Source organism: Sceloporus undulatus, chromosome 2 (assembly GCF_019175285.1).
Source record: "Sceloporus undulatus isolate JIND9_A2432 ecotype Alabama chromosome 2, SceUnd_v1.1, whole genome shotgun sequence".
Classification (NCBI taxonomy): Eukaryota; Metazoa; Chordata; class Lepidosauria; order Squamata; family Phrynosomatidae; genus Sceloporus; species Sceloporus undulatus.
Window position 1 is genome coordinate 309,198,650 of NC_056523.1, and position 20,424 is coordinate 309,219,073.

Here is a 20,424-nt window from a genome sequence, read left to right on the forward strand (position 1 = left end):
GTATTCTCCCATGTATCTCTATGGGCAAGTAATCTATTAGTATTCTCTATGGGCAAGTATTTCCCAATGCTTCCCTATGGGCAAGCATGTTCCATTGTTTCCCTATGAGCAAGTAGTTCCTTATGTTTCCCCATGGGCAAATGTTCCTCAATGATTCTCTATGGGCGGTTCAAAGATAGAGCTGTGTTAGTCTGTCCTCACAGACCAATGGCATATATATGTCTCTCCCTGGTTCCCACTCCACCAAATGCATCTGAGGAAGTAGACTGAAGTGTACAAAAGCTCATGCTGCCAATGTCTTTCTTGCAGTTAGTCTCAAGGGAGCTGCAAGGTCTCTCTCTATGGCAAGTGTCCCCCAGTGTTTCCTTATGGGCAAGTGCTGTCATTTGTTTTAGTATGTCCCCATTTTGAGACCGCTTTGGCTGCCCTGGGCTTAATGCCAGGGGATCCTGGGAACTATAGTGTTTGTGAAACATTTAGCCTTAATCTCTGGTGCCACAATAAACCATATTTCCCAGGATTCCCTAGTACTGAGGTCCAAAACACTGCAGAAATAATCCAGTTTGAGACTGCTTTTCCTGCCCTGGGTCAGTTTTAGGGAATCTTGGGAATTGTAGTTTATTGCAGAATCAGAGCTCTGACAGAGAAGGATAAATGTCTCACAAACACTACAATTCCCAGGATTCCCCAGCATTGAGCCAGGGCAGTTAAAAAGGTCTCAAACTGGATTATTTCTTGCAGTGTGTTTGGACCGTAGTTTCCTTTATTTAGCAGCGGCTATTTGCCGCTGCTCCAGCCTCCTCCTCTTTTCCTGCCCCTACACTGCATAAATAATCCAGTTCGACACCATTTTAAGTGTGGTGGCTCAAGGCTGTGGAATTCTGGGAGCTAGTTTTGTGAGACATTTAACTACCATCTCTTTCAGAGAACTCTAATGCTGCCACAACAAACTACAGTTCCCAGAATTCCATAGCCTTGAGCTACAGCAGTTAAAGTGGTGTCAAACCGGATTGTTTCTGCAGTGTGGAGGCAGCCACTGGTGTAGCGGTTTGAGCATTGGATTAGTATACTGGGAGACCAGGGTTCAAATCCTAGCTTGGCCATGGAAACCCACTGGGTGGCCTTGAGCAAGTCACACTCTCTCGGCCTCAGAGGATGGCAATGGCAATGCCCCTCAGAAGAAACTTGCCAAGAAAACCCCATGGTAGACTGGCGTGAGAGTCGGCATAAGTCGGAAACAACTTGCAGGCTCACCACCGCCTCCTCTAGAGAATGATGACTTTAGCTTTGCACCTAAACATCCTGAGGACCAGCTCTAGGCTATGTGGGCCCTTCTCCCTTCCTTTCCTTATCATGCATGGAAAGGCAAGGAAGTGCCACTGGAGAATGAGACAAAGAATCTTGTGTTTCCAGGAAGAGTTTTCAGGTTAACGCCGCAGCTTCACATATGGGCCGGGGGAGGCTGTTGCGTTTATCTAGGTCATTTTAGGTAAGGTTTGGTTCATTTCATGGAGTTAAGAAATAGCTGCATTAGTAAAAAGAAAAGTGTGTTTCTGGAAATCAGTTGTAGAAGTGGATGGTAAAATACTGAGATTGCCATGTGCACAAACAAATTAGGAATTTGTGGGTAAAAGGTGCTTCCAAAGTCTTGTCCTCATATCTGGTAAACGCATGCCTGGTTTCATTTCATGGGGCAGGCGCATCAATGAGATGCTCCCTGTCTTTTCTAGCAGAATATCTAATTGTCTAAGTCTGAGAGAAGAAGCACATTAATTCCTAGATGTTATAAAGGAGCCAGCTAAACTGAATTGCTGTGGAGGAGATCATATTGGGAGGGATGTTCATGAGGAGGCCCACCATGGTTTCTACCAAGCTTCTGTCTTGCTGGAATATGGACAAGATTTAGAATATTAATGGTGAGCTGCTGAGATGGAAGTGGACTTCAGCAGTAATATGTATTATCTCATTCAGCTGTTGAGCATTTATAAGGCTAACTTCCTTATAGGACTCCCTCTCAGCTTTTTTTCCTTTTGCACTATATTTTGTGTTATCCAAGTTTTTATTGTTTCGTATATTTGCTATTTTATATTATTTTGCTTGCCATTGCTGCTCTTATTCATTTTGTATATTTTGCCTGTATTTTTTATATTACATCCATTGTTTGTTACCTTTTAACAGGAATAGATAAAGATTACAGTATTTATATTCCTTTTTTGTTTTTTTAACTCTTACTGTTTCAACATATTTTACCTTGAGTTCTAAGGACCTCTTGGCGAAGAATTAGCAGTTGATTCCCGTACTAGCAGTAAATCAGACTGCATGGCCTTTGATGTCCCATCCAGCTCTGTGGTCCTGCGTTTTGTGTATTTGTATCCCCTGGAATGCAATGGCTAGATCCAGATGGGGAAGATATATAACAGTCTAGTTCTCACTGTACCAACTTGGCAAACTAGCTGGTTGGAGCTGTACTGTGTCTCATTCAGCCTTGTCTCTGATTCCCTCCTCAACTCACAGGAATGACTTGAAATGGGATCCTGTGGAACCCAGAATCTTACTAACGCTGCTGAATCCTTAGTAATTTTAAGTAGTCTGGCAGCTAGCAATTTACGTTTCAGAGAATGACTTTTCATAGATATGAATATGATAGAAGTTATTCCTCATATCTGATTTATCTCAAAGTTAAATGCTTCTAACATTTTTTTTTGCAGACATGTTAGTGGACTTTTATCAAAGAGTTTTCCTTTTTGAGAAGTTTCATGGCTACTGTACCTGCTAACGAACATGGAAATCAAATTAGAGGTTCTAGCCTCTACGTGCATCAAGCAAAAAAAGCCATGGCCTCGAATCACTTGGCTGGGACAGGTAATCATTTGACACTTCTATATGACATAAAGAAAGGGTTTTTTGAAGCATTGATTGGCCTTTGATGCATTGTTTCTGTTACCAGATGTCTCCAGCAGTCCTGACTGCTGATGCCCTGGACTCTTGCACCTGTGTTCTGTGTGAGTGAGATGGATGAAGCAGAGGCCGTGCCCACATACACAACCACACATAGTGTTAGAATGGTGCAGCACATTTATTGTTGTGATCTGATGGACAGAGAACTAATGGCATCCAGAGGCAATGGTTTGGCCCTGTGCTGCCTGGTCGCCACCCGGGGCATCATATCCTGCCAATGTAGAAGTCCTCTAGTCTCTCATGCGCCACCTCTCCCTCCTCCTGTTCATCCCGGCCCACCATGGGTGCCCCTAGAGTGTTCAGAACTTACCACACGTGGGTCTTGTATAGAAATCTGCCCTGGGTCTTTCCCAAGTTGTGCAAAATCACACATGAAGCGATGATGGGAATTATTTTCTACTTCGCCAGCTCCAAGCATCACAGTCAGGTTCCTCCTCCTTTCATTGTTGTCTTTCCCATTCCCAGTCTTATTCTTATTTCTTGACTGCAGTCTCCTTTCTGATCAGTGTTTGATCTAAAGCAGGGGTCGGCAACCTCCGGCTTTTTGCCGCTCTGGGCGCCGCCATTTTGCCGCCCAAAATGGCGGCGAAGTCTCGCGCGACCTCGGGGGAGGTCAGCAAAATGGCGGCGCCCATAGCGGCCTCTGGGGCTATGGGCGCCGCCATTTTTTTGCCCAAAATGGCGGCGAAGTCTCGCACGACCTCGGGGGAGGTCGCTCGAGACTTTGCCGCCATTTTGCCGCCCAAAATGGCGGCGCCCAGAGCGGCAGCGGCGGCAGCGGTGGCGGGCCTCTAGGAGGCCCGCTGCCGTCTCTGGGACCCTCCAAGAGGGCTCCCAGGGTGGCAGGGGGCCTCTGCGGGGCCTGCTGCTGTCTCTGGGGCCCTGCAGGAGGGCTCCCAGGGCGGCAGGGGGCCTCTGCGGGGCCCGCTGCCGTCTCTGGGGCATTCATGACGGTCCAGGGCGGGCCAGGGGGTCGTGGGGCCCTCCAGGGGGTCCTCCCGCTGGCAGGCCCCCCCCAGCTTTTTTGCCGGTCTCTGACGGGACCTGGGGCCCCGTCAGGGGCCACCAAAAATGGGGAGGCCTGGCCCCCGGAGGTGGAACTCCGCCCCTGGCATGCGGCCCCGCCCCGGAGGGTGGAAGCTCCACCCCCAGCACACAGCCCCACCCCAGGGGTGGAAGCTCACCCTGGCACATGGCCCTGCCCCGGAGGGTCAAAGCTCCACCCCTGGCGTGGCCCCGCCCGGAGGGTCGAAGCTCCACCCCCGGCTTCGGCCCCCCCCCCCCCCCCCCCCCCCAGTCGCCTGAGGGACAGCAACCCGGCCCCCGGCTCAAAAAGGTTGCCTACCCCTGATCTAAAGTATGGGAAATCTTTAACTATTTAAACTTTCCTCTTGTCTAGGCTGAATTTGTGTAGATCTTTGATGGTCATTATTTTCGTGTCCTTTATGTTCAGCCTTTGCACTTTCTTTCTTGACCTTCCTTAGTGATTGTTCCAAGTCCATGATGTTTTCCACAAGTAGTATGTAGTCATCCACATATCTTAAGATTGTTCATGTTCCTTCCTCCTGTCTTTACTGAAGAAATTGCCAAGAAAACCTCATGATAGGGTCTCCATAAGTTGGAAATGACTTGGAGACACACAACAACAGCAATAACAACAACAAGAATGATATATATGGCTACCGTGTGTGTGTGTGTGGTTAGCTGGAATTCAAATATATGTATATGATTAGCTGGTGCCATTTCTAGTTCTTCAAAGGTGGTCTCCAGCTGAGGAAGTTTCTGTTCTTTTGGAGGGAAAAACGTAATGAAAGCTTTGTTTTAAGGTCTTTGCTTTCCTTTTAATTCATTTGAAATCTTTTAAGGCGAGTTGTAGTTGGAAAAATAAATTATGCTTAGTTTATGAAAATAAGCAGGATGGGATCAGAGAAAGATCTTTGCATCGCAGTTGGCTATGCCCCAGTTGCAAGCGTTTTATTGATATCCAGTTACGTTTTTGTTTTTCGCTTCTAGCACAATGGTTGTGTTTACTCAGCCATTTGTTTTCAACAAGAATTAGAAAGTAGGTACCTGAATAAAAGACTGTTCCTTTTTTTTTAATAATAGGAAAAAGAAGCAGTTTATCTTTTAGATGATAAAGATATAAATGAAATTAACCTGGTTTCGGGGAAAACAAAGAAGAAGATTCCCCAGTTATCTTCATTGCTGAAAAATGTTGTCATCTTAACAACATCAAGTAATGGTTAAGTATGAAACCAACATATTGTATTATAATTTTTATTTATTACAGGAAACTGTACTTCTGCAATTAAAAATATGCCAGTGCTTTGATGGTTTCTAGTCGTATAATTTAACCTTTTGCTTGATCGAAACCTTTTTATAGGATGAATACCCCTTATTCGAAAATCTGAAATTCTTCACAATCCAAAATGGGTGGCTGAGATAATGACACCCTTGCTTACTCATTGGCCTGTTACAGACTGCCAAAATAAAGCTGCTTCGGGTCTGTTTGGAAGTATACTGTTTAAATGATGCATGGATCCTAAGAGTCCGGAGGTCGCACCAAAGCCACACTCCATTCCTAAGCGCTGGAGTGCAGCTTCTGGATTCTTAGGGTGCATGCATCATTTAAACAGCATACCTCCAAAGAGACTCGAAGCAGCTTTATTTTGGCAGTCTGTAACAGGCCATTGTTCAGTGTACACAAACTTTATTTCATACTCAAAATTATTTAAAACAGTGGTTCCCAACCTTCCTAATGCCGTGACCCTTTAATACAGTTTGTCGTGTTGTGGTGACCCAAACCCATGAAATTATTTTCATTGCTACTTCATAACCGTAATTAAATAGGTGTTTTCCAATGGCCTTAGGCGACCCCCATGAAAGGGTCATTCGACCCCCAAAGGGGTCCCGACCCACAGGTTGGGAACCACTGATTTAAAATGTTGTATGAAATTATCTTCAGGCTATGTACATATGGTGCATATGAAACATACATTAATTTCATGTTTAGACTGGGGTTCCATCTCTCAAGTATTTCATTAAATATATACAAATATTCCAATATCCAAAAAAATCTAAACCACTTCTAGTCCCAAGCATTTCAGTTAAGGATTTGATTAGAGTAATCCACATTGAACATAGTGGGACTTACTTCTGAATAAATACAAATAGAATTGTGGTACTTGTGTAAGCTTTTGCACTGTTTGAAACTATTTTTCTTCTTCAAACAGGAATTTGGTTAGCAGGTTTACTTAAAACAGGAGGGCTTTTTCTGTGGCACAAAGACCAAGACAGTCTCAAAACTGTCCCAGCAGCTGAGGAAATTACAAAGTTGGTTAAAGTAGCAGAAGGTACTACTTTATTTTTTTTTCATTTAATTTTCTTGTGGTTTCAACACTATACATTAAAAATTGTATGTATTTGTAACTTTCAAACAAACTTAATAGTATTTTTCTTTTGAGGAAAAAAACCCTTGTTAAAGTGAACTTTAGCATATTTTTATACAGTGAGCCTGCACCATATGCGGGCCTCCCTTCTGTGCCTTTCAGCATATGCTGAAGCCGCAGTACAATGTTATGAATGTTGTGTGCGCCTATGGCGTGCACGCCACACCACGTGCACATGCCCCTTTATTTTCAATGGGGCACAAGCATGCGCGATTTCCCCCTTATGTGGGTGTGTGTGTGTCCAGAACCGATCCCCCGTGTAAGGGAAAGAACTGTACCTTAGTGAGGGAATGTTTCTGGTTGACCTTGAATAAGCCACATTCTCTCAGCCTCAGAGGAAGGCAAAGACAACCCCTTTCTGAACAAATTGTGTCAGGAAATCCCAATGATAGATTCACCTCAGGGTTAGCATAAGTTGGAAACTACTTGAAGACACAACAACAACATGCTAACAAAATATTTCAGACAGATCATGTAAAGATTGAAAAGCTCTTTCTTATAAAATATTATTTTCTAGAAAGTTCGATGAGATTGTACCTATATGTTTCTGATGATGGAAATAAGGCACTTCTCACTACTCCAGCTGTCTATGTCTTTCTGTGGGAAAGCATGGAATGTAAAAGTACACTACCTAAAAACTCTGGAATGGGACAGTGGTCACAAATTATTCCCAACGCATCACTTATGTTACCATCAACTGAAGAAAAAGAAACTGCAGTGAATGCTGATTTTATAAAAAATGAGGTAAAGTATAAAATCTTATTTATCTAGATATTCACTGAAATTCAGTAAACATTCTATGGGGTAAAACAGATGAGCAAAATAAAAGGATTTCAAGTTGCCTTGAAGGTGGGGCATTCGGATGAAGTGTGCCTCAAAAGCGGCTGCAAACCAGACCAAAGCCACACTCCAGGGCTAAAAACTTGAGCAAAAAGAAGCTGGGATAGTCTGACTCAAGGCAGAAAATGCACAGCTTTGCACCTGCATGTAAATGTCCCAATATGAGTGTGGGGCTGCAGCAAAGGAAAAAAAAATGAATGTGTAACATTTCCAATGGATGTAATTACAGTGTACACAAACCAGACAATTTCAACAGGGGGCATGATGTGGAGGGGGCATGTATGGGGAGGCCTCCATCATTGTGTTTTATCATTATACTGATGCCCTATATAGGTGGAGCATTGTGTGTGTGACTGTGGCTGATCAAAGAGGTGGCCATGCAATGGGATGGCATCTGGGTGTATGTGGGAGATACTTGAGGGCTTAGGTGGTGTGGTGTGCAATGGTGTGCATGTATGGGCCACAAAGAAAATTACCCAGTTTTGTGGCAGGATGACACACCATGCAGTCGGCCCATGCTTACTTGACACACTTTGGGAGCAGGCCACATGGGCAGCACGGGTTCGACCCACTTTTGGAAAAAGCAGGATCAGGCTGCTTTTTCCTGCTCATCTGCTCTGCCCCTAAGTCAGCCTGGTAATGTCTAGACGTTTTGGACTACAACTTCCACCATTCCTGATAACTGCCTGATTTTGTAGTAGTTTAAGGTTGCACCAGTTTGGGGAAGGCTGATCTACATAAAATATATAGTATCTTTCTGTGGTTGATCCTGTAGTACTAGTCACTATGGAAAGGCCCTTTATATTTGTTGTCAGCTACCTGAAATCAATAATTTTAATGCTAAGACTTTTGTTACATCCTATAACTGATATCACCTATACATTGTTTATCATTGATATAATCTATTTTAATTGTGAAGGTTGTGAGTACTGTTCCCTATGCAGCCAAAATGCCACTATCTGCAGATAAGTTGGTACTTTCAGATGCAGAGGGGACTTCAATGATTTTCCATAAGGAAACCAACCTAAACCTTGGGGGGGGGGGAATCTCATGATGACATGCTATTGTGATTGAAGCATGGAGCAGCAAAAAATCTATCCGGTCCTTTACATGCCTTTTCCCCATGCAGCATCTAAAGATCATGGCATAATGTTTAGCACTACTATACTTCAGAAAGTATTCAGGTTAAATTTTGAAGGAATGAAAAGAAGACATAAAAGTGTATCTTCTGCCTGCTGCTCTGTATAAAGTGCCCCAACCAGTTGGAAAAATAGGAATAATTCTTGGAATGACAGGTGGAGAAATCTACAATGTTTGGGTTTCATTGATACACTGACCCATGTGGGCAGAGTCAAAGTTCTTTTTCAGTTAGTTTCAGTTAGTTTCCTTCCTTCTCCGAGAGTATTATTTATCCTGCTGACCTGACCAGTTGTGCTGTTGCCCTTCTCCAGCATGGACTTAAAGCACTGTATATGGATAAATTCAAGCTGATTTAATAAACATTTGTTGATTTGTTGGCAGATGCTGGGGAGTACCTGCTGTTGTTCTTTTGCATTTTATTCTGGAGAAAAATTGATGCTTATATTTCTGGAAATTAAGTGGCAAGAGAACAGTTTTAAGAGTGCAAAGTAAGTTCCTTAAAAACATACTCTTTTTTTCTTACAGGTAGTTAATTAAATTGTAAAACAACAACATAGAAACAATTAATTCTGTATCTAATAGTGCATTCATATGTATACTTATAGGAAATCAGTGGGACTCTGTTCCCTGATATGTTTACATATGACAGTGACTTAAAGAAACTTGTTTTCAGTTGACAAGTACAGAAAACAGAAATTTAGTACTGATCTTTCTATTTATATATCTATTTATATACTTACCTGTTCTTCTTTTTTTAAAGTTCTTTTCCATATCAGGTACACTGGGCACAACAAACATGCTCCCTGTCTAGCCTGACTCCTCCTTGTAAATCAATTAAATCAAGAGGTGCTTTGCTTACTGCATTTTCACATGATGGGCTTGTGTTAGCAGTGGCTGTAAATCAAAAGGATCTACAGGTACAAATAGTAATAGCATAATAGGAAATTGAGTCTGTAAATGTTATGCATAATAGGAAATTAAGTCTGTGTTATTGTATAACACACTGGGTAACAGCCAGCATTGTGCTGGCAGAAGAGCATTCTTATAGGCTAATTTCTCCATCCCTTGGAAGCCTTGCACATCATCTGAAAAATGCCATGCAGAAGACCAGAGCAAATTTCTGAATGGCGTGAGCTGTGGCATGGTGGGTGGAGGGGGAAGAGTGAGCCCTGGCAGTTAGGTGGAGGGGCAGTCTGCAAACAGAATGAAGAAGGGAGGGCAGAAAGTTAGCCTCCATTGTGAAGTCAGATGTTTCACTTTAGGGCTGTGTTCAACAATGTCTTAATAAAGGACTCTACTAGATTTAAGGAAGGAGAACAGGAGAGTACATTTTATTGTTTATTTTGTATTATTATTATATAGCACTTACATTCAACCAGGATATCAACAAATGCTAACAAATTCATAATGAGAATTAAAAATATGCTGAGAAGCATTAAAAAAAATCATTACATTTTGTGTGTCTGTTCTTGCATTCAGCTTAACCATTTGTTCTTTTGTCGTTCCATAAACCCCCCCCCCCCCAGTCATCACAGATTTTGTTTATGAGCACCATGAATTTTATTACTGCTTCTGGTAGTCTGAAAGGCTGTGGTAGCAAGAATCACAAAGTTCCATCTAAGTTTATAAGGTCAGTATATAAAACTATATTTTTCAGAAGATTTTTAAAAAAAAAAATCCTATTTTTAAAAAACCAAAATGGAGCTGAAGACCATCCTGTTCAGAGAAGCGTTCCCAGGCATTGCATAATTGTCACTTGCTATTTGATGTTCTTTTGTTGTCTGTTTTATTGAATCATTTCCGGTATTGCTATGTATTTTATATGTATTATCTTACTAGACAGGCCCCTTCCCCACCACCACTCCCTTCTCCTTCTGTGTCATGTCTTTTTAGATTGTAAGCCTGAGGGCAGGGGACCGTCCAATTAAAAAGATTGTATGTACAGCGCTGTGTAAATTTACAGCGCTTTATAAATAAAGGTTAATAATAATAATAATAATAATAATATCTAGAATGTTACACTGATTCCTGAAGGCATAATTTGTTTTATTATAGGTCTTACTGGATTACTGACATGAGTTGGACTCCTGATAGTCTTTTTTTGGCTTGCATGTTAAAACGTGGATCACTGATTTTAATGACTTGTTTGGGTGAATTGCTGACTTTAGTTACGTATGGTTGCTCTGTAGAATTTGGACCGGCAGAATTTATTCCTCTTCATCCTCTAATAATGTACAGGTAAGATCAAAAATTAGGTTTATGAAAATCATTCTATCACATTTTTCTTTCTTGTGTTTTCTTCTATTTTAAATGTTTCACCTTTCAATTAATTATTTTGCTTTCTCTGTGTCTTTCTTCTCAATATCTGTTTCTCATTCATAGTTCTCTTCTATTTCTTATAATGGCTTTGTCCTGCTGAGCAAATGACATTTTCAACATGTAAGTACAAGTTGTTTAAGCAATAATTAGGATTTTTTTTTAAAAAATGCATTCTTCAGAGGCTAATGCTAGCAATAACCTACATGAGACAATTACTAGTGAAACAAAGAATGAAATAAACATTTTATTAAATATATATTTAATGCCCCTAAATAATTCAGTGAACTCATAATAACTGTGGATAGATAGACCATTCAAAGTGTAACATGAGAACTAGCTGATATTTGAATAAATATTTGGGTCTTGAAGAAATATTCGCCCCTTTTGACTTTTCCATATTTTCTTGCATTGCAACTTGGAACTGAACTGGAATTTCATGGTGTAGCAAGAAGTGTCTATTTTTGCTGTTTAACTTTGCATCACAGTGAAAATATTTTGCACCTTCACAGTGTTGAATATCTTGTGTCCATCAAATGGTAACAGTGTCAGTTAAACTCATGTTGTAAAGGAGCAAAATATGGAAAGATCGAAGGGGTGTGGATGCAGTGAATACTTTGACCAGGCATTATAGGTTCCTGAAGACTTGTATCTATAGATCACTTTTCATAAATAAAAGGCTAGTTCAATAAGGTCTCATTTTATTCTTAATTTCCCCCTAAATACTTAACTATTTTGCTTATTAAAAGTATTTCAATGTGTCTTTCGTCATAATTACTATTAAAGTACTATAATAGAGTTTTGAAAACATGCTACAGATACAGCACAAGAACAAGTTAGACAACATAACAGTAAAAATAAAGCAGGGGCATAAAAACAGAAAAGGAGACTAAATAGAAACCAGCTATTAAAACATGTGCTTGAGCATTAGATAAATTGCTTTAAACCTGGTGGCAAATTGAAAGTAGCATTAGGAGTTAAGGAAGGTGCAAGGATCTGAAATAGAGGCAAACATAAAATGTTCTAGGCTGTAATATCTTTCCTCTAACCAAGACTGCTTGACTCTTTGCTTTAGAGTATGCATTGATGTAATTATACAGGTATATGTTTTGTGTAGATACTATTATATGTGATATTCCACATTGGGTGGACAGGGTGCAGCCTGTGGGCCACATGCTGTTTTTGTGTCCTGGGGGCTCCTGAGAGGTCAGGTCTTTTTTTTTAATGCCCTCAAATGTCTTCTGTGATATTGTGGAGGTTTATAAATAAATTCAAGCTGAATTTTTTTTTTTTTTTTGGCCCTCCTGGCCCAGGATGGCTGTTCCTTTTTTAACAGCAAGTGACCAAAGTCACTTCTTCTATATCTAAAAAGCCCTGACCTATAAATCCCTACACGGCTTATATCCAGCTTGTTTGATAGACCTTATCTCCCCATATCAAACTGCAAATGTCCTAATATCTACTAGGAAGGCTTTGTGTAGGTCCTGCCACCATCACCATTGGTGAGGACATGAGAGACTGCCTTCTTAGTGGCTGTTCCCACCCTCTGGAATGCCCTTCCATGGGAGACTAGGCTGGCCCCTCCCTGGTTACCTTTCAACCACAGGCAAAGACATTTTTATTTAAGCAGGCTCTTAATATTCAATCAACTTTTGTACTGTTTTTAGCTAGTTGATTTTAATTGTTTTTAATTTTAATTGTTAATGTTTTTTGAAATGATTTTATCTGTGAGCTGCCTCTGGAAGAAAGACTGCATAGAAATGAAACAAATACAAATTAAAATAAATAAAACTAAAACAGTTAAAATGCAATATAAAACAATCTCAATTAAAAGTTCTTAATCTTGTGTTAAAAAGATAAGAAATCAGATTCCTAGTGACTCACCATCGAGACTGCTTCATAGATGGGTGAAATTATCTGACAAAACCCTCTTTCTAATAGCCAACCACCTATTTTGGGTGGCTGGAGCAGGTGGATGAGGGCCTTAAATATGTTTTCAGTGCACAGACATTTTACAGTAGATATAAATGATTCTTCAGGTGCTGAGGCCCTTCACCAGTATCATATTTTATATTGAATAGATATGTCATATCCCTTCAGATGTAAGACTACACAGATACTGCCTAGAGGACATCATCCATATGATGCCAGTTGTTCCATTGTACACTTTGCAATTTTGTTTATAGATTCTGTTATATAGTGTGCATAAAGTTGGTTTCATTTTCTTTTCTTGTGCTTCACTCCAAAATTTCCAGTAGTGATCTCACAGTGGTCCAGCGTAGCAGTGCTTTCAAAAGATTTAATATCATTAAATGTCTTTTCACCAAACCATGTATTCCACATTATGGGAAAGGACATCTACATCTGTTAACTGTTGCATGTATCAGCATCCATTAAACATTTTTGGCAGTTTTATAGAGGTTTTCATGACCAGTCATTATTTATACAGTCAAACCTACTTATCTGTCCTGCATCCACAGATTCAATCAACCATAGCTTGAAAATATTTTTCAAAAATTTCCAGAAAACAAACCTTAATTTTGCCATTTTATGTAAGGGACACCAATTTACTGCACTGTTGTATTTAATGAGACTTGAACATCCATGGATTTTGATATCAGCAGAGGGTCTTGGAACCAAATCCTAGCAGATACCAAGGGCTCATTGTTACAGCAACATGGGTCAACTACATAGGAACTTATATGAATATGTGTACACCCATGGCACATCATTGTGTTCCATTATATTTGTGTGTGCCATTGTATGTCTGGCCATAAACTGAGGGCCTTTGTCTATGTTCCACCAGTGGGGGCAATACATTGTGAGAGGGCATGACAGAGGGCACTGTCTGGTATAGCTGGACCTGTCTTCTCTCAGCCCTCAACTCTGTGCAACAACATGCAGAGAAACCATAAAAGTAAATTGCCATGACATGAGTCGTAATTCATGAATGGGATGCCAGCCATGGCTTTTTATGAATTTTTTTTGTATCCAATTAGTACAGATGCTGTGGTCAGCATTATTTTTAATTGTTTTAATTGATTTTAGCTTGTTTGATTTTAAGTGATGATGTAATATGTTTTTAATTTTTAAAAAACTATTTTTATTATAACATATTCTCTTAAACTGATGTCATTGCATGTTACCCTGAGATCTCTGAAACCCATTGCAGCAACCAATACAGTTGGTTTTCCACATTTGTGGGTTTGACTTTCTGGATTTGATTAACATGTTCTCTCTAGGAATCTGTAGGTTTGCCTGACATTGACCATAGAGTAAAACTGGAGGACCTAGAGATTTCTAGAGAGGTGTTCTGTTAGGTAAAAAAATAAAAATGGTTTTTAGGAGCTTGTGCCCCTAACCCCAGTGAATGTGGAGGTTCCATGGTTTGACTGGCTATATGGATACCAAATTAATTACCAGCCTATAAAGTTGCAGGTGATCTTCAGGGTCATTTTTGAGGGTGCCATACACACGTGTCTCTGTTACCCTATGTGCAATTGATCTGGGTTATGCACTTGATCTATGTGCACTTGATCTGGGATATGCACTGGCTTTTAAAGTTGCTACAAATAGTAATTATAACAACAAAATAACAATGGCTAGCTGACTATTAAGGGAAATGTTTGTGCCTCCTCCTTATAGTTAAGACTTTATAAATAAAAATCCAATTTGGATATTCCACTGATCAAGTGATAGAGCATAAAGTGAGTAATAAATACCTAAGATGCTTGAATTAGCTATGTAGGATGGTTTAAAAGCCATTTTTCCTGCAGTAATTTGGGGTGTTTGTATCACTTGAGCCCTTGTGCCACTTCATCTGTTAAATATAAAATGTAGGTGCCTTCATTTGGGGGGGGGGGACAATATATCCACATCCAAATTAGTTCTTTACTTTAATTGCTCTGTACGTTTTTATGAATATAGCTTGGGTCACAGTCACAGATAAAATGCATCACTGAAAATGATCTTTGGTACTATTTTTAAGAGTGGCATTGAACCACTTCAGTTTAGTCACTGTGTATACAACTAATCTCACATGGTGCCTGTTTTTAACATATTAACAAACAAAAGGACATCACTATTTTTAAATCACTTTCTGAATGTTTTCTTGCCTGCCATTGTGCATAACCAGAGCTTCAGTGTGTAAAACCCATTTCCCCATTTTCACTGTGCTGTTTTCTGCACATTTGGTAGTTCTAAATGGTAGCATGATATATTAAAAAATAAGAAAGAACATGAGCTGGACAGGAATGTGATTGTTTCTTTTTCTGGCTCATAATACAGTGGTACCCCGGGATACGAATTGATCGCGTTACGAAATTTCCGGGATACGAAAAAGTTCCATTGGAAAAAACTGTTCCGGGATACGAAGGTTTTTTTGGGTTACGAATTTTTTTCGGTGCGAAATTCAAACGCGCGGCTTGCCAGCGCTAACGGAAAGCCCTTTTCGGCTTGCGAAATGCATCGGGTTACGAACGCCGCGGCGGAACGAATTAATTTCGTAACCCGAGGGAGCACTGTATCTGTTTTCTTATCATGTCTCTTGCTGTGAGATATTGCTTTTGTTGAACAGATTTCTGACACATGTATAACAGTATAGGAGATGTTGGGGCCATCTCGCATGAATGTTGGTTTTGGTTGCCTGGGAGGAAATGTGAGAAGGAGGGGGTTGAAGAGGTTGACCTTGTTAAGCAGGAAGCCTGGTGGCGCAGTGGTTAAATGCCTGTACTGCAGCCACTCACTCAAAATCACAAGGTTGTGAGTTCAAGACCAGCAAAAGGGCTCAAGCTTGACTCAGGCTTGCATCCTTCCAAGGAGGTCGCTAAAATGAGTACCCAGATTGTTGGGGGCAAATTAGCTTACAGTTGTAAACCGCTTAGACACTGTTTAGGCGGTATGGAGTGGTATATAAATGAAGCTTGTTTGTTTGTCTTGTTTACAAAGTCGCGAATAATCAAAACCGCAAATCTGAAACCTGCAAATGTGAGGGCTGACTGTAAACGTGAGGTAGCTTAATATTTTAGTATTAGGATTGTATTCATTGCTGTATTTTTCTAATATTTTATTCTTTAATCTGCTAGATCACATGACTCTTTGCTTCAGGATTCAAATCACTCCTGTGATTCATCAGCATCTGAAAAAGATCTCACGAGACAGAGGTTTTCGGTAACATCACACCCAAGTTTACCCTACCTCATTGCTTCTGATGGATACATAATCACGGTTCTAAGATTTTCTGACAGTTTTTCACCTTCAGCATATATGAGATCATTGCTACTTGATTCGGCTCAAAGACTTGAAAAGCTACACCATGCTCTGATTTCATCAAAGGTACTTTGCTTCATTTTGGGTTTTTTTTTTGCTAACACAATGTTGGCATTAAGATATGCAGACTGTTGTCTAAAAATGGTGTCTAGACATCAGAAGTTATTCACATCAGGGCAGTTTACTTTAGTCAGCGTTTAAATAAATACTAATTCTGTATACCTATTCTGTATGCCTGAATACAATGAAGGCACACAATGATCTTGGAAGATAAGGAGAGTAAGTCTTGGTTATTACTTGGATGGAAGATCACCAGGAAATATCAAATATTTTAGAGGAAGGCAAACCACCTGTGAAAGCAATTTGCCTAAAAAAACCCTATCAAATTCATGGGGTCACCATAAATTGACAGGAGACTTGAAAGTGAATGCGCACACACACACACACACAAACTGGATACTGTTGGTATATTCTGTGTTGAGGCAAATCCACATTTCTAAGTAAATATTGGAATATTTTCATGTTTGTTGTTGTTGTTATTATTCTCTCCCTGTGGATCAAGGTGATGAACAATTAACTAATAATAATAATAAATTTTTATTTATATACCGCCCTGTGGCGAACCAATCCGGGCGGTTTACAACATTAAAATAACATACAGCATAAAAACAATATATTTCCCTCCCCCCCTTAAAAAGTTATTAAACAACATATCTAATGTAAAACCACAATAACTAGTTAAAATAACAATAAATTAAACAAAATAGTACCAACCAACAAACCACTGCAACTTCAGTTCTAAAGAAAAGGGGGCTTTAGAGACATTACTGAGGAGGGGGGAAATCCTGAGATCCTGAGGCTGGGATATTTTAGTCTGGGAAGGCCTGCCTGAAGAGATCCGTCTTTTTGAAGCTGTCCAAAGATGTTAATTGACGGATCTCATCCGGCAGGCCGTTCCAGAGCCTGGGGGCAACAACAGAGAAAGCCCTCCGGGAGGTCGCCGCAAGCCTCGATTTTTGAGGCTGCAACAAGTTCCTCCCAGAGGACCGGAAAGCGCGGGGAGGATTGTATGGGAAGAGGCAGTTTCTGAGATAGCTTGGACCCAAGCCATTTAGGGTTTTAAAGGTAATAACCAACACCTTGTACTGGGCCCGGAAACCAATAGGCAGCCAGTGGAGGGACCTCAAAACCGGAGTGATATGGTCCCTTCTGGATGTTCCTGACACAAGCCTGGCTGCCATGTTTTGAACCAGCTGTAGTTTCCGAACCAGGCACAAGGGTAGCCCCGTGTAGAGCGCATTACAGAAGTCAAGGCGTGAGGTTACCAGCGCGTGCACAACAGTCTCGAGATCCCTTACTTCCAGAAAAGGGCGCAGCTGGCGTATCAGCCGAAGCTGATAACAGGCGCTCCTGACTAACAGACTAACAACATTAAAATCACATCAGTTAAAATATACATCAGTCAAAAGGACAAATAAAATGTGTACATATGAAAACAATCCAAATTTAAAATTCATTTAAAATTCACTTGGATAAGTCTGCTGGAAGAGACCGGTCTTTAATCCTCTTAAATTCAGACAGTGTATTCTGCAGGTCATCATTCCACAGCCTAGGGGCAACTGAAGAAACGACCCTCTGGCTGATAGTTGTCAACCAAGTCCTGGCTGACTGGAGTAAATGTCTCCATGAAGACCAGAGTGTATGGGGTGGATTATATGGGAGGAGACGATCCTTTAGGTAACCTGGAACCAAAGAATGTAGGGCTGTACAGGTAATAATCAGCACTTTGCCTGGAAACTAGCTGGCATTAATTCTACTAATGTAGAATAAGAAACCCATACGATTTATAAACTGAAAGCTCATCACTTCCCATTCCAGCTTGCCCACAAATGCTAATAGAATCAAACAGTGCTGTTCTGCAGATAGCACTTTCAATTGAGGTAAAGTTAGGCCCAGTCCAGATGGGCCTATAGGGCGCCCTTGTCACGTGCTAGGGGTTGACCGAGGGCACTGCGCCCACACGTGCCTCAACCCTAGCACATGACGTGACGAGGGCATCAAAATGGTGTCACCCTGTTACGTTGTTTTTAATGTCCAGAAGGGCAGCACTATTTTTGTTGCTTTTTAATTTTCATCTCTCAGCATCCTTTTTGTGATCCACGTCTTGCCAGCCACAGCATCATATTGAGCTGCCTCTAAAAAGATAATTAAACTAATAATAGCTTTAATGTGTTCTTCTTCACAGTCTAAGAGGAAAAAGCTGCCACTGCAATCTCTGACTTCCTTAAGAGCTAATTTATTACGCCACCATCAAATTCAAAGTCCTGCCTTCTCTGCCATTCCAAAATTTCTTCAAGAAGAGGAGAGAGCAACAGCAGTAAAAGGAGAAGGAACATGTTCACAGGTATTCAATGTTGCTTTTCTGTGAATTTATTGATAGATATGATTTAATAACATGACAGGAGTTAAAATAATAATATACTGTAAATCACCCATTGTATTTTCCTTCCACATAGCACAGTTTAATGTTTTTGTTTGAGGCTCCCAATTGTTTCACACATGGGGCAGATTTAAAAAAAAATCTCCTCTTCTGCAAATATTCAGAAAGACGGTTGTGGAACATAGATACCTAACTTGGTTTGAGAGGGAGTGTATGTAAGTTGTGTAAGATTTCATTTAGTTCAGCTCATTTTTTTGCAATAGAGAAAATCTGTGAAGCATGGATTCCCTTCCATCTCCCCATAGTATAGAAGATCTGTATACACTGTACTCATGGTCTGGATCCAGATACTTAGTTGTGTGGAATATTTTAGTAGCAAATATACAGCAGTGGAACAACACTTGGTGTGTGGACATGTTTCATTTATGCTTCTTTGGAACCAATCCCATGTTCTCTACAAATGTATGAAAAGATAGATGTATTTCAGATGATTTATAACATTTCTCTTAAATTTAGGAGTACAATAAAGAATCTGAAGATGACAATCTAATTCATAGTCACTCCTTTATCTGGCAAAGTCAAAAAGTAGATATCTCCATATATGATGAAGGCCGATTGGAATTCGCATCAATGTTTGACACTATACATGCAGTGGATGAATGTAATGGAGAAAAAGATGATCAATCTTTAGAACTGGACTGTATTCAGAAAAATCTAATTGCAGCTTGGAGAGTGGGCATTTCAAGAAATATACAAGAAAGAGACATACTGTTAAGTTATACTGTACGTTGCATTGCACACTTCTTTAATATTCTCCAGTATGCAAAACTTAGCTTTGTACATTTTGATAACCCTGTCAAGAATTGTCCATGGATCCAATGTGTCTTAAAATGTTTCCAGCAATTTTTAACTGTCCTGATTTGGGATAGTAAGCATAGACAAACTCTGGGACATTTGATGAAGTTCACATTGCAGACTCTAAAACTCATACTTGCAGAACAACAAGATCACATTTTCGTCAATAATCTTTTGGGAGGCTTCTCATTGCTGAAGATGGTTTCTCATTGTTTAAATGGCAAAAACACACCACGATATGCAATGCTTCCCACAGATCTGGATATGAATAATATGGTGGAAATAGATTCCATAGTGGAATCTCTCTTTCAAACTATGGATTGGAGCAAGCATCCAAATTTTTGTGCATTGGATTCTGTACTAAATCTTCCTCTTCCAGCTGTAAACCTGAGGAATAATCCAGAAAAAAGGTATTTTTCATCTGCATGGAAAAGGTCTTTTTAAAAATGAAACTGAATATTTCAGAATTTGTGTTAACTAAGCTCATTAGCTTTTAATTTTTTAAAATAAAATATGTTAAATGAGAATTTTGGCTTTAGTCAGACTAGAGTGTTAGTGTTTTAGGGACGAAACAAACCACCTAAAAAGGGTGGATTGGGGCTACCGTGGCGCCGGTCATCCCAGTGCCATGCCAACCATACACCACAGCTCCAATCCTCCATGGACGCAGCCCAAATAATTCCTTTGGTGGCTTTCCTCAGCCCCAAGATGCTCTGGCGGCATGCTACATATAAACGTCACTCCGCCCATGTCTGGATGGCCGCCCAGCTTCCAGGAGGGTTCTGGGTGTCATTGGAGCATGCAATGTGTAAATGCTATGCTCCAATGACTCTCAGAAGCGGGCTTTTTCGGCCGCCTGTTTTGGTTGTTAGTGTTACAGTTAGCCTCAAACACTAGCTAGCTGACTGCGCAGGAGTGGGGTAAGATGGCAATGTGTAAGTTAGCTATGCAAATTACATAACTGATATATTTCTTCTAACCATCCAGCTGCTTTTGCTATATTAGAGCAAAGTTCTGGTATGTTAGAGCAAAGAAGTGAGCCTAATACTTCATGTGCAATTTCGCACTTTAAATTCAGTATAATCATAGCACCATCATGACTACAGGAAGAGAATGATATGGATGTGCCATTCACGGATTAAAGCATGAGCGTGAGTG

General features: G+C 40.4%; 1 protein-coding gene across 1 annotated transcript in view; it reads left to right on the forward strand.

The window, feature by feature from the left end:
- The first annotated feature begins 1,509 nt into the window (after window positions 1–1,509).
- The window catches only part of CPLANE1 (ciliogenesis and planar polarity effector 1), a 100,238-nt gene continuing 81,323 nt past the window's right edge, over window positions 1,510–20,424 (forward strand). Inside the window, 12 exon segments of the mRNA XM_042451335.1 lie at window positions 1,510–1,916; window positions 2,709–2,862; window positions 5,065–5,194; window positions 6,192–6,311; window positions 6,925–7,151; window positions 8,769–8,875; window positions 9,148–9,304; window positions 9,914–10,017; window positions 10,443–10,625; window positions 15,788–16,037; window positions 18,217–18,375; window positions 18,928–19,676. Coding sequence (XP_042307269.1) covers window positions 2,782–2,862; window positions 5,065–5,194; window positions 6,192–6,311; window positions 6,925–7,151; window positions 8,769–8,875; window positions 9,148–9,304; window positions 9,914–10,017; window positions 10,443–10,625; window positions 15,788–16,037; window positions 18,217–18,375; window positions 18,928–19,676 — 2,267 coding nt within the window. The 5' untranslated portion in view covers window positions 1,510–1,916; window positions 2,709–2,781.